This window comes from Cnephaeus nilssonii (genome assembly GCF_951640355.1).
Source record: "Cnephaeus nilssonii genome assembly, chromosome: 10".
Classification (NCBI taxonomy): domain Eukaryota; kingdom Metazoa; phylum Chordata; class Mammalia; order Chiroptera; family Vespertilionidae; genus Cnephaeus; species Cnephaeus nilssonii.
The window spans coordinates 30,754,592-30,769,553 of record NC_137081.1 but is presented as its reverse complement, the minus strand read 5'-3'; the positions used below and the strand labels follow the sequence as shown (position 1 = coordinate 30,769,553).

Sequence of the window (14,962 nt, the reverse complement as noted above, 5' to 3'; positions counted from 1 at the left end):
TCATGCCTATCATCTCTCGCTTTGTGGAAGGACATTCTCTGGACTCTTGTACAGACACATCCTGGAAGTGCTGGGGAGCTAACAGCCCTGGGGGAAGCCAATTAGCAGTCAATTATTTGGTCCTTCAGACAGAAGGTTCTGGGAGCGTGCAGGACACTGCTTTTAGGAGTTAAGACAAAATATTTAGGTTGAGGTTGTCTCCAATTTTTCATTATTACAAAGATGAGTCTTCTTACACTCATCTCTGCATTTGAGTTACTATTTTCCATAAATTTCTAGAGGTAAAGTTGCAGGGTCAAAGGGATGAACTTCTATATTTTGGTAGCTACTGTTACACTTGTATTTCAGAAATGTAATTCCCATCCACAGTGAGGGAGCCTGTTTCCCTCTATCTGGGAGGTTGGGTACATACAGATATATATTCCCTAGTTCTGCTCACCAATAGAGCCACTGTCCCACGGCCAATGTGGAAATCCCTCCTTCTAGTGGGCCTTGGACTGCTGCCCTGCTACAGGTGCCACAATAGGAGAAAGATGAAGAAAAAAAAAAGGAACCAGAGTTCCTTGGAAAATGGCTGATTCCAGGCTGGTCCCAAGGCAATACATTGAGGCCTGGAACATCTTATTATGTAAGAAATATACATGGTAAGGATGTATGAAAAGGATGCAGGAGCTAGCTTGAAGGGGTTACCACTGGTCAAATCTGGGATAATTTGAACATCAACATGAATAATGATAATGAATTATTATCCATTGACTAAAATAAGAAATTCCAAGTCCACATGGATATAAATAAATAGTGAAAGCAAGAAATTTTTCCTTATAGTACAATGTCAAATGAAGGAATGATAGAATTAGAATACCATTTGGCAACCATCACAGTAATAATTAATTCCTCCAAGAATCATAAATGGATGCTAAAGTTAATGGGTAAGAACTTGGTGAGAAATGGGACATATACACATCACCTCAAAGTACCTCCCCACAAAATACATATTAATCCCAAAAGTGTCTGGAGGAGAAGCCTGGCAGATGCCCTCTCAATCAAGGGAATAAAGTCACCATCTTCAGTAAGGGGACAAATAGAAGCTTCGTGCTACCTCCCAGGATGCAGTGGACAAGACACCCCCCCCCTTCCCGTGATACTCCTGCCCAAAATGTGTAACCCGAATCGGTTATTAGGAAACATTCGACAAACCATAATGAAGAGAAACCCTATAAAATAATTGGCCTATAATCTTAAATAATTTCAAGGTCATGAAAGTCAAGGGCAGACCAGGGAACTGTTCCAGATTGGGACAACTGGCGGAACTTGAAGGGTCTGCAGATCAGCGGGCAGTGATGCCTCCCATGTTGATGTCTGCCTTGTGGTGACAGAGGAGAGGATCCCCATTTGCAGGAAAGACTGAAGTATTCAGGGAGCCTGGGCTTCAGGTCAGCAACTTACTCTCAAATGGTTCAGGACAAGAAGTCCTTGGTACTATTCTTACAGAATTTTTCTGGAGTGTATTTTGTCATTAAAAACTCCACAGGTTCCCGGGAGCCTATAAGAATTATCTAATTTAAAAAAAGAATTATCTAATTTTATCCTCACACCAACAGGCAAAAGATGGCTACCCCCACTTGATGGGTGAGAGAAATGAGGCCCCGCAGCTCCACAGGCAGTTGGGGCAGAGGGGGATGCAGCCAGGGCTGTGCTGTCTTAGGTCATTCAGTGGGTGTGTGGTCAGTCAGCAGGTCAAGAGCAGGGCTTTGGCCGAAACCGGTTTGGCTCAGTGGATAGAGCGTTGGCCTGCGGACTGAAAGGTCCCGGGTTCGATTCCGGTCCAGGGCATGTACCTTGGTTGCGGGCACATCCCCAGTAGGGAGTGTGCAGGAGGCAGCTGATCGATGTTTCTCTCTCATCAATGTTTCTAACTCTCTATCTCTCTCCCTTCCTCTCTGTAAAAAAATCAATAAAATATATTAAAAAAAAAAAAGAAAAAGAGCAGGGCTTTGCAGGGGAAGTGGGTGCCAGCTGCACTCCCTTCTCTGAGAAATGGGAGGATGGTGCCTTCCTTGGGGGTGAACTGAAACAATATTGAGGTCTGGTTAGTGCCCACAGACCTGCACTGTTGGGGGTGGGGTACTGCCCCCACATAGGGGTCACACAGGGAACGTAATCTGGGCCCAACTTCCTGGCCAGAGGTCTCAACCAGGAAGTACCCATGCTGGGCGTGGCAGCCAAGATCTGGGAGGGAAGTGGGTTGTGTGCGGCCCTTCCCTCCTCACACTGGGCCTGGGGGTCCTAGGTGTGTGGTAGGGGTGACACAGCAGGGAGTATAATAATCGGATGACAAAAATGGCAGCCATATGGAGGGGGCCTTGGGTGCACGCGGGCATGTGGCTGGCTGGAGGTGACAGGGACACACCTCTGTGTCCAAGTTTTCCCACGCCACCTTCGGAAGGTTCTGCCCAGACAAAGCCTGACCCTGTGGATGATCTGAAGAAAGGGCTGGCCAGGGACAAGCCACCAGAATTAAACAAGAAACTGCCTTTTAAAATGAAGAAACTACGCACTTACACGTGTAATTATTATAGAAGGAACAAATGTTGACTGTTGAAAAAAATTTTAACTGAAAACAAAAAGCATTACCTTCCCTCTTCCCACCCTAGTCTACCCACGAGAGAAAACCGCTGTCAACATCAGAATCTGACGCCCCTAGCGAGGCTGCCCCTCCGCAGGGCCTTGGGCCTCACACTGACCTAGGGCCCACCGCTGGACCAACCTCAGCTGGTTCCCCTCTTATCAACGCTGTGAGGAGGATACACGTCCCCATTCTACAGATGAGGAAGCTGAGGTGGGAGGGGGGAAGGCGCTTGCTCAAAGTCACACTACCTATCCTTACTCTGGCTGCAGACTCTCTCCCTCACCACAGAGGAGGCCTTTGCTCCCTTCCTGCTCAGAAGTGACTGCTCAGGGAAAGAGCGGCCTGGAGCAGGGTGTGGCCGGGGTCCTCCTGGGTCTTTGGGGGCCCTTTGAGGTTGGGTTTAGCCTGACAGAACGGTCTTGCCCTAATAAAGGCCTGCTCAGTTCAAGCTGCTCATCCCAACCTTGTTTATAGTGCCTCCACCCAAACAGACTCCAGAGCTTTCTGGGAACATGAGTTGCCGGAAGGCATGATCCTAATGAGATCACCCACAGGAGGACAAGGACTGACTGCCGGCATCTGTATACAAATGGGCCTGACCACCAATCATAGCCTCCTTGTCCTTCCGTTTCTCTCTCTAAACCCCCTCTTCCCAGGAGATAAAGAAACCTTTAGGTTATTTTCTCTCACTGCCTTGAAGAAAAAGATTAACAATCACTCCCTTTTGTTCAGAAATGTACCAAGTTTCTGAGACTTGCACCTGTTCTCGTTTATATGAAAACTATCCAGGCTGGGCCTGGTGGCTCAGTTAGTTAGAGTGTCATCCCAATACGTCAAGGTTAAGGGCTTAATCTGGTCAGGGCACATGTAAAACACAACCAATGAATTCATAAATAAGTGGAAGATCAAATCAATGTCTCTGTCTCCCAAGAATGAAAACAATAAAACTTCCGTCTCTGGGAACTCATCTCAGCTGCACCCCCACCCTGTGATCCCTTAAAGGGCACGAAGCTCCAACTAGGGAACTCTTGAACTTTTACCGAATATTCCAGTGCAAACTGGGTACCAACACTGCTCCCCGGGGAAAAGCACAGGAGTCAGCAGGGTGAGGAGAAGCTGTGGGGCTAGTGTAGTCTGCTCTAGCACCTGGGAGGTACCCCAAACTGCTCCCGGAGGTCCCAGCAGCCCTCCCTTGGCAGATTTGCTGCGTGGGGAGTTGGCCCTTAGTCTGAGTAGATGCCCACCAGCCCAGGAGATTGAGGTATACACCCAGAAAACTTGGGATGTGTTTACTCCAGGCCTCCGCCCTGTGAGTGTCCCCCCCCTCCGCCCTCCATGGGCATGGCCCTGGGGAAGCCACCTCAGGACAGAGTAGGGAGGCAGCAGGGTGTCATCGGGTTCTGATGGGACATGCTGCTATGGTGGTCTTGAGCTCAGGCCCAGAGGCCAGGGCACACAGGGCCCTCTGGACAGTGCTACAACCATGAATGGCCATGGGGTTCTCCTTTAGGGGGGCTACCTTTAGCTCCACGTGGTCTTTGATGGCTGCTGATGCTGTGAGTGATGCAGCCAGCTGTAGGAATTCCTGACCAGTGGGAGCCCTTCTGCTTCTGTGAGGTAGAGAAGAGGGCCTTCTCCATCATTTCCTGGGCTCCAAGCACTTCCAAAGGGTCTACAGTGAGTTTCAGGCCGCTCAGAGTTTGTGGTTCAGGACAAGAAGTCCTTGGTACTATTCTTACAGAATTTTTCTGGAGTGTATTTTGTCATTAAAAACTCCACAGGTTCCCGGGAGCCTATAAGAATTATCTAATTTAAAAAAGTGTGAGTGTGAGTGTGTGTGCTCCAGTGATGGGGGCGGGGTCGACAACACTAATCACATGCTAAGTGTTGTCTGTGACCCCATGTTTCCCAGCCACGCTGCCTGCCCCTCATTGCTCATCTGATATGATAGCAGCCCTAGTCTTTTTTTAAAAAATATATATTTTATTGATTTTTTTTTTACAGAGAGGAAGGGAGAGGGTTAGAGAGTTAGAAACATCGATGAGAGAGAAACGTCAATCAGCTGCCTCCTGCACACCCTCTACTAGAGATGTGCCGGCAACCAAGGTACATGCCCTTGACCAGAATCGAACCCGGGACCCTTCAGTCTCCAGGCCGACGCTTTATCCACTGAGCCAAACCAGTTAAGGCGATAGCAGCCCTAGTCTTATTTTATTTTATTTACTAGAGGCCGGGTTATGAAATCCGTGCACGCCAGGGGGGGAAGAGGGGACAGGGAGGGGGCTCCCTCAGCCCAGCCTGCACCCTCTCACAATCTGGGACTGCTGGCTCCTAACTGCTCGCCTGCCTGCCTGCCTGATCGCCCTTAACCACTCTTCCTGCCTGCCTGATCTCCCCTAACCACCTTTGCCTTGGCCCCTGCCGCATAGGCTTCATCCAGAAGGACTCTGGAATGACGTCCAGAAGGTCGTTAGGCTGTCTGGTCTAATTAGCATGTTACGCTTTTATTATTATAGATTTTTGAAGCCCTGGTCTTGAAGGGTACACTGGACTCACTCATCTGGGGCTTGGTAGTTAACTCTCTGGGAAACTGCAGAATCCTTTACTCCCAGGACTTGGAGACCATCTGCCCCTGCATGCCTGAAACCTCCCTGTGCCTAGAGCTATGTTTATATGTGCAGTTCCTGGGAAGGCAGGCGACGGAGGCTTTGAGAGGGCCTAACTCCCAGTTTCCAAGGTCAGTCTCATGGGGTTGGGGGGCAGGACAGAGAAAATCTGGGGGAAGGTCTTGTTTCCAGTTGTCACTAAATGGAGATAATCCCACCCAACTTTCTTGAGTGCTGACCACATGCCAGCCCTGTGCTAATCTTCACACTCCATCTCGTTGCATGCTCACAATAGTGGTAACAGTGGTTAGTACATTCTACGGAACAGAGGTGCTGAGTCTCTTTCCATTCCCACAGCTCACCAGCACCCTTTCTGGGTCCTGGGGCTTTGTACTTAACCCCTCCCAGTGCTTCTCAGAGTGTGATTCTGGGGCCTGGGGCTCTCAGGAAGGCATCCGTGACCTCGCCCAGACGAAGTGAATCAGACCCTGAGAGGAGGCCCAGGAGCCAGCATTTTAGCCTGTGAGGCCCACAATTCTAGGCCCCCTTGCAAGTTCCTGATGTTACGCTCCTTAGCTGAAATAACTTCCAGCTTAGGAGCTGGTCAGAGGAGGGAGCGAGCAGGGAAGGTGCTCCCTGCTGGGTTTACATGTGTCCAGTTTGTGGGAGCAGGAGGAGGCTGGGGTCCCGGCATTCGTGGCTCTTCCCTACCGACAGTTCCCTCCTTCCCTGTGGACATCCTGCAATCAGATGAGAGGGGCCTGGGGGACATCTGAGTGGAAGGGTCTTGAGGGTGATAGGATTTAGTGAGGGGCCCAGCAAGGCAAGTGGGAGCCAGGGAGGTCCAACATCAGGTTAGACTTGTGTTCTTTTTCAGAAGGAAGGACCTACGGAAGGTTTCGAGCAGAATGGCTGCGTTGGGGGTTCAGGAAAACTGGGCTGTGGGAACACGACTGGAGGGAGAAGGGAGGTTCCCGCAGTAATCCTGGGAGGGCTGAGGACCTGGACTCGGGCTGGAGGACCTCAAGGGAGAAGGGTGGAGACTGCTGTCCTGGGCCTGGGATGGAGGAAGAAAAAAGAGGCTGAAAAAAAAGAAAAGAGGCTGGTGTGAAGCCTGGGAGGCAGGATGGGACCCTTGGAGTCTCACTGACTCCCGAGGGGCCAGTGGGATGTCCTTGGAGGCTCCTCTGAAATGTGGGGGAGGAGGAGGTGGGGCTGGAAGGAGTTATGCTAAAGGTCAGCACGTTTCGTTGCAGGGCGGCCGACAGCGAGTGAGACCCAAATCACTGAGACTTCATCTCTCTGGAAAACGGGTTGTTGTGAGGGTTCGGAGAGAGAAAGGTGCGCCTGAAAGCGCCCCGTCAAACGCTTGGAAACACAGTGGTATGGTTTAGGTGGGTGAGTGGGTGGCCCCAGATGAGTGTGTCTGGATTCAGCGGGGGGTGGGCGGGCTGCGGGGGGCGGCCCTGCCCTCTGGTGGCGGTCCTGGACGGGGCACCCCGGCCACCGACAGGCGGGGCGACGGGGCGACGGGGCGGGCTGTTGGTGGGCCGGCGCCCACAGTTGTCCAGGCTGCCAGTCCGCTCTCTCCGGGCGCCGCAGCTGCCGGTCGGGTGTGCTCCCGCCCCTGGAGCTCACGGCCGCAGACGGCATGGTAGGTGAGCGGGATGCCGGAGCGGGCAAGAGCGCTGTGGCTGGACGGGGCGTGGGGCTTGGGCAAGAAGAGGCGGGAGGAGCGCGGACTGGGTCCTCCCGGGTGGTAGAGGTCTGAGGGTCCTGTGGGGGCGCCCCATCTCCGGGGGACTCGCGGGTTATTTGCCTTATGGCAGGCCACGCGCGCCGCGGGGCGACCCTTCCCAGTGGTGTAGGGAGCCTCCCTGGAACCTGGGTCTGCGCTGCGCTGGTCCAGCTCATCCCCGCGCCTGCCGCCCAGCCGGGTAGGGGGAGGCAGAGGCTGCGCTTGAGTGGATGGAAATGCACCAGGATCCCAAGATGCGGGGATCATGTGTGGGGGGGGCAGGGAGGCTGGGGGATTTTATTTGGGGAGGAGGAAGATACTCTGATTAAGAATGCCTGGGGGACCGACCCTATGACCCAGTTTACTACCTTACTGTAGTAAAAAAAAAAAAAAAAAAAAAAGAAAGAAAGAAAGAAAAGGGAAGAAAAGGAAAGAAAGGAAGAGAAAAGGAAGAAGAATGCCTGGGTCTGGGAGAGCAAAGGACCTGGAAAAGAAAGTAGTTGAAAGGTGGTTGCGCGGGTATGTGGGCTACCTGAGGCCCAAGCCCGTGACTGAAGAGAGGAAATGGGGCTGAAGGAATAGGGAGAAGATCCGGGAACCGGCCTGAAAATCCAGTTGCTGGCGGGGAGGGTTGATGGTGGGGGTGGGCTTGGGGAACAGGCTCCGGAGGACAGTCTGGGGCTGCTACCTCCCTCCCCCGGACTGCCTTCCCTTTCCATGTGGGGAGCAGGGTCATGTTACTGGGCACTGAAACTGCGCACCCAGAATGTCCCAGGAGCACCCCTGAGAACTTTGTGTAGTCTCTCATTTAATCTTCACAGAAACTATAAGGTAGGCTCTACTGACACCCCCATTTCACAGGTGAGGACACTGAGGCACAGTAAGGGGAGGTAACCGCGACAGTGTGACAGAGCTGACATTTGATCCCAGGACAGTTTGTTTAACACCATGGCCTTGGTTCTTTTTTTTTTTTTTTTTTTAATATATTTTATTGATTTTTTACAGAGAGGAAGAGAGAGGGAGAGAGAGCCAGAAACATCGATGAGAGAGAAACATCGATCAGCTGCCTCCTGCACACTCCCTACTGGGGACGTGCCCGCAACCAAGGCACATGCCCTTGACCGGAATCGAACCTGGGACCCTTCAGTCCGCAGGCCGACGCTCTATCCACCGAGCCAAACCGGTTTCGGCTGGCCTTGGTTCTTAATCACTGTATATGGTGGACTGGCAGAGATGGGCAGCCCGAGAGAGGAGAGGGAACCCTAGAACTGGCAGTTAAGGGTGTCAAATATTTCAACTTCTAATAGTTTAGGTGATGGAAAACAGAAATAAGAATGGACTTTTGGCAATGGCCAGCATTGCTCAGTGGTTAGAATGTCGGCCGATGCACCAGAGGGTCTCAGATTTGATTTTCAGTCAAAAGCAGGTACCTAGGTTGCAGGTTTGATCCCCGCCACCCACTCCCACCCCGGTCGGGGTACGTGTGGGAGGCAACCAACCTCTCTCTCTCTCTCTCTCTCTCTCTCTCTCTCTCTCTCCTCTCCCCCTCTCCTCCCTCCCTTTCACTCTCTCTAAAAATCAATGGGAAAAATATCCTCAGTCCTTCAGTGAGGATTACAACAATAAAGAACTAACTTTTGGATCAGCATTACCATCTTTTAGCCCTGGGTCCTTTCAGTGACTCAGCCCCCTCTGTAACTCAGTCCCCTCAGTCAGGTGCTGACAAATCTGGCATCTGTGTGTCAGGCAGGCCTCTTTCATGGATTAAACTCTCTCAATCCTCCTAATAAGGGAACAGCTGCAGAGAGGTTACCAGGCAAATGGTCACACAGGGACTGGGGAGGCTGGGTTTGAACCCAAGCAGTTGCCTACTGAGTCCTTGTTCTTCAAGACCACGTGATACCGCACATTGCCCATTTTACAGATGCCCAAACTGAGTACCTGTCTCAAAGTCTGTGGCTTGAAAGTGGAGAGATTCAAGGGAAAACTGCTGATGGCAAAGCCCATGTTCAAGAGGATTCACCATTTAGCCAAGGTTTCAATAGATTGAGAAATTTCAAACTGAAGTCCACTTTTTATCTTTTGTAAAAATATGTTTATTGATTTTAGAGAGAGAGGAACATCAATGTGAGAGAAACATCAATCAGTTGCCTCCCGTACACATCCCAACAGGAATCGAATCCACAACCTGGGTATGTGCCCTGTGATTGGGAATCAAACCGGCGGGGCATGGGACAACCCTCAACCAACTGAGCCACACCAGCTAGGGCTTTATCATTTTGAAGATGTACTTTTATTTATTTAATTTTGGTTAATCCTCACCCGAGGATATTTTTTCTATTGATTTTTTTTTTTTAAGAGCGAGTGGAAGAAATGGGGAGAGACACAGAGAGAAACATTGATGTGAGAGAGACGCATCGATTGGTTGCCTCCGGGATCGAGTCTGCAACAGAGATACGTGCCCTTGACCGAAATTGAACCTGAGACCTTTCAGTCCATGGGTGACGCTCTAACTGCTGAGCCAAACCGGCTAGGGTAAGATGTACATTTTCACCATCTCTGCAGTTGTAATGCATCTTACAATGGAAGACAGACTTCCTTCTCAGCAGTATATAAATAATGGCACCTTTGGTTTAATGAATTACAACAGCCAGGGTTCCCTAAGTGACTTTTCTGAGTGTCTCTGTATTCTGTTCCACAGGTTCCTTTCTGCCTCAATTGTTCCATCTTCCCTGGAGACATGTCCCCCAGGGGTGCAAGGAGCCCGATGCCCTGCAATGGCAGTAGGGCGTGGGGGCTCTTTGAACCTGAGGATTTGAACCTCACTGATCAGGAGCTGAGACTCAAGTATCTGGGGCTCCAGAAGACGGAGCTGTTCCTACCCATTTGTGTCACATACCTGTTGATCTTTGTGGTGGGCACCGTGGGCAACGGGCTAACCTGCATGGTCATCCTTTGCTACAAGGCCATGCGCACGCCCACCAACTACTACCTCTTCAGCCTCGCCGTATCGGACCTGCTGGTGCTGCTCCTAGGCATGCCCCTGGAGCTCTATGAGAAGTGGTGTAACTACCCCTCCCTGCTGGGTGCTGGTGGCTGCTACTTCCGCACGCTGCTCTTTGAGACAGTCTGCCTGGCCTCTGTGCTCAATGTCACCGCCCTGAGTGTGGAGCGCTACGTGGCCGTGGTGCACCCACTGCAGGCCAGGTCTGTGATGACCCAAGCCCGTGTTCGCCGGGTGCTTGGGGCTATCTGGAGCCTTGCCGTACTCTGCTCTCTGCCCAACACCAGCCTGCATGGCATCCAGCAGCTGGATGTGCCCTGCCGGGGTATAGTGCCCGACTCGGCTGTGTGTATGGTGGTCCGCTCAAGGGCCTTCTACAACCTACTCATGCAGACCACAGCTCTGCTCTTCTTCTGCCTGCCCATGGCCACCATCAGCGTGCTCTACCTGCTCATTGGGCTGCGGCTGCGGAGTGAGAGGCTGCTGCTGCTCAGGCAGGGGCCCAAGAGCAGGGTCCAGCAACTACAGGATAAAGGTCGGACACAGGTGACCAAGATGCTGTGTAAGTGTTGCTGCTGGGAAAGGGGGCTGATTGAGACAGTGCGTATGAGTCTGGGGCTTCCAGGGCCTGGGGGAGGTGCTGCATCTGAGTTTATGAGTGTAAGGCTTGGAATCACATACCCCTCCGTGTGTGTGTACGCACAGGTGCACATACACAAATGCATGCATGCATACTGTGTTAGAAACTAACACCAAAGGCAAATGCTAATGGCTTCTGGCAGGATCAGCTACATAATTTGCAGGGCGCAGTACAAAATGAAAATTCAGGTTTCTTGTTAAAAAATTAAGATTGTCAGGACAGCAACAGTAGAGCATTAAACCATTTTAAAGTCGGGCGCTGTTCAAATGCACAGGTGGCACACACATGAAGCTCACGGACCCAAACCACAGACAGGGCAGGGCAGGCTGGGCTCCAGGATAACAGAGCTGTTCATGTCATCTGGACCCTCCAGGTCTCTCATCTTGGCTCCTAAACACATCTTGGCTCTGTCCTTCCCTACATCACTGGAAGGCATGGCCAAAGGCTTTCCTGAGGAACCGTTCTCTTTCCTTAGTGGCTATTGAAAAGTTCCAGGAAAGGATTCTGATTGGTGGGGTTAGATCATGGCCCATCCCTGGGCCAGAATGACAGGCTGCTGAAGTGACTACTCCCACAGAACCATATGGGGGGATCTGGGAGGATCTGCATATGCAAGATGATGAATTTCTTCCATCTATGTTTGCAGTTTCCTGGGGACCGCAGGAGTGATCATTGTCTAAAAGAGGATTGTCAGGAGGGGTATTTGTGAGGGTCCGAGCACAGGAGAATCAGGGCAGAAGTGTGGACTGGGGCCAGCCAGGGCATGCAGCTGGGGTTGAGATTCTAGATGTTACTGTGCTCTAGACCTGGCTCTTTTGCAAAAACAGTGGCCCTGGGGAAGCAAGACAAACTGATACTAAGACAGTCATTGATTTCCATCGCATCTCATCCCACCTTAGCAGGGCCTGAATCAGGCAGATGGGGTGAGCCAGGGCAGCACAGGCTGGTGAGGCCTTGGTCAAAGCCATGGGATTACAGGCAGCTAACTGAGGACTGCCCCATTCCCAGAGAGAAGCCCACCCCAAGCCCCGGCCCTGGGTGTGGTGTTCCAGAGTGTGGTATCACTTGTCATCCCCTAGAGTTCCTTGCTTGCTTCCCAGCTCTGCACTATAAAGCCTGTACTACAGACCAACTGGCCCCTTCCCGCCCCCTCCCCCCCCACCGCTCCTGCCTCAGTCTCCTCCAGATCACAGGGTCCAGGTCTGAGTCTGCTCAGCTGGGATGGTTCTCACCCTGGGGAAGATGTTTCCTTAAAGCCACCTTGGTTGCTAGCCTGGAACTCTGGCTTTCTTCTCTCCTTCCATCCCTCCCTTCCCCCACCTTCACTTTCTGAAGGCCTACTGAGCAGCAGGCTGTGTGCTGGGGACAGTGAAATCTGGGATTATAAGCAAAACCACACTGGGCTGACACTACAGGGGAAAGATAGTCAGCTAAACAAACACAAGAAATAAGAAACAAAAATCAAGGCAGCCCTAGCTGGTTTTGCTCAGTGGATAGAGCGTGGGCAGTGTCGACTTGTGGACTGAAAGGTCTGGGGTTGGATTCTGGTCAGGGGCACAAGCCCCGGTTGTGGGCTTGATCCCCAGTAGGGGGCGTGCAGGAGGCAGCCAATCAATGATTATCTCTCATCATTGATGTTTCTCTCTCTCTCCCCCACTCCCTTCTTCACTGAAATCAATAAAAATATATATTTTAAAAAAAATTCAAGGCAGACCCGGGGACAGAGACCCAAGAAGGTCATGGCTGGTTAAGACTAGGTCTGGAAGGAAGCTGGGGAGAAAGAGTGAGGGCTTGGCCAACCTGTCCTGTGTTTTTTTTCTGGATGATGGGGGATGGGATCTCAAGTAACGGGCAGTTTGTACAGGGCAGGATATTCAGCTGGGCCTTGGAGAGCTGGTGGCTGGGGCTGGGTAGGCTCTGGGGCCAAGGCAGACAAGGGGAGGTGTTTGTGTTTATCTTGCGTTTCTCTGGCCCCTTAACCTCCATCTACTGCTTCTGAGCACGGGCCCCATTCTTCTGCTTCTCTCTGCTTACTCATCAGTAAGCATTGTCCCTGAGTGGGCACCCAGGGGTGGGCCTTAGCCGCACACTCTGCATCACGCTGGGGCTTCGTGTCCAGAGCTTATAGTCACCTAGTTCCAAGCTCCATGGTGAGATAGTCAGGCTGGGCCCGACTCAAGTGTCCACGCCTGGCCCAGTGGCCTGTGCCAAGGGGCAGGGCACATACCCACTGCCCACTCAGTGACAGTAGTGAGAGCAGCCTCTCTGAAAGGGCAGGCAAACTTCCGGATGGACAGTGGGCATGGGTAGCCTGTGGAATAGGAGGGGAGGGGAGAATGAGCAGACCAAACTGGAGCGGCACCCAGACTCCCTTCTCTGCCCCCACAGTTGTGCTGGTCCTGGTGTTTGGCATCTGCTGGGCCCCGTTCCACATCGAACGCCTCATGTGGAGCTTCGTGTCCCACTGGACCGAGTGCCTGAACCTGGCCTATACGTACGTACACGTCATCTCTGGCGTCTTCTTCTATCTCAGCTCAGCTGTCAACCCCGTGCTCTACAGCCTCATGTCCAGCCGCTTCCAGGACACCTTCCGGGAAGCCCTGTGCTTGGGAACCCGGTGCCGTGGCCACCGACGATGTCACAGCTCCCACAGCCTCAGCAGGGTGACCACGGGCAGCACCCTGTGTGACATGGGCTCCCTGGGCCACAGGGCCCACCCTCTGGCTGAGAACTATGGCCCTGAAGCAAGAGACTGACCCCGCCCTCCATAGAGGAGCCTCAAAGCAGCTCCACCGGGAGGCACCAGAGGGCCACCTGCAGTCACACCTGCCCTCCTCCTCTTCGGTGATGTCTTCATGCCTGTCCCCTTTATGCCCTGTCCCCACTGCAGGCACCTCAGTGACTCCTGCCCCCACCGTGTACTAGAAGGGATATAAGATTACCCTCTAGGCCCCGAGGCCTCCAGTTAAAGTCCTTCCCTGCAGGAACATCATAGTCGCTTAACTGGCACAGCACACCTTCGTTTGGGGACATCCACACTCCTGCCAGTTTCCAAAATGTTTTCCGAAGGCTCTACCTTTCCTCCCATTTCCTGTCCCTTTCTAGCTCATGGCCTGCACCTGGGACCCTCCTCCTCCCTGACCCCTCCCTGGCCCAGTCAGCTTATTCTGCTCTGGGATCTCCCCTAGTGGCACTGTAGGGTGGCAGGGATCCAGGGGACCTGCATCCAGTCTTGGCCCTGTTGCCACCTTGCTGTGTAGCATTAAGCATATCACCTCACCTTTCCAGGCCTTGATCCCCTCCCTGCAAAATGAAAGGGGCCCCGATGTTCTAAGTGCCACCCTTTGACTCTTTAGCTGCATTTTCTGCGAGTGTGCGTAAGTCACTGCTGTAATGAAACCCACTGACACCCTCAGATTACCAAGGCGGAAATTACTGTCTACAGTACACCCTCACCACCCCACCCCCTCTCCCTCCCTGACCTCCCTACGCACCACCTCCCATGCCCCCCCTTCTGGTTGCACAGCAATGTGAACATGCTCAGACAATATTCAACTGTATGCTTAAATGGTTAAGGTGATAAATTTTGTTGTGTATTTACCACAGTTTTTAAAAATCTAAGATAAGCAGATATTTTCATTTATTTTTTTTAAAGCCCCACACAACAGTCTGTAATACTTAGTAATCATTCGAATTCTTTCTCTCACTGTTTTTAAAACTTTTTTTTTTTGAGAATCGAGAAAGATGAGAACAGATTTAAGGTATTTGATCCTAGAAACATGTACATTCTTCTGACAGTCTAAACCTCTTCAGCACAGGCCTCACCCTCTTTCAAGTTCCTGCACAGGGCAGAGCAGGACAACTGGGGCTGTTTAGGAACAGATGTCAAGGCCAATATCCTGTAGAGCAGCGGTTCTCAACCTGTGGGTTACGACCCCTTTGGGGGTCGAACGACCCTTTCACAGAGGTCGCCTAAGACCATCGGAAAACACAGATATTTACATTACGATTCATAACAGTAGCAAAATTACAGTTATGAAGTAGCAACGAAAATAATTTTATGGTTGGGGGTCACCACAACATGAGGAACTGTATTAAAGGGTCGTGGCATTAGAAAGGTTGAGAACCACTGCTGTAGAGGTACACTATGAAGTATTTACAGGCAAAATGATAGGATGCTTGGGATTCACATTAAAATACTCAAGCGAAAAGGAGAAGGGGGAGGGGGAAAGGGAAGGGGTGAGGAGGTAAAAGTGGGGCAGGGAATAGTTGAGAAAAGAATGGCAAAAATATTGAAGTTTTGCCCAAGTTGGTTTGGCTCAGTGGATAAAGAGTCAGCCTGTGG

The 14,962-nt window shown here is 51.7% G+C and overlaps 1 protein-coding gene across 1 annotated transcript; it reads left to right on the top strand.

The window, feature by feature from the left end:
* Nucleotides 1-9,713: 9,713 nt before the first annotated feature.
* NMUR1 (neuromedin U receptor 1) lies at nucleotides 9,714-13,373 on the top strand (the record flags this gene model as incomplete). The annotated part of the gene is made up of 2 exons (XM_079782718.1): nucleotides 9,714-10,539; nucleotides 13,006-13,373. The coding sequence occupies 2 exons, from the start codon at nucleotides 9,714-9,716 to the stop codon at nucleotides 13,371-13,373; spliced, it is 1,194 nt and encodes a 397-aa protein (XP_079638844.1).
* Between the last annotated feature and the right edge of the window lie 1,589 nt (nucleotides 13,374-14,962).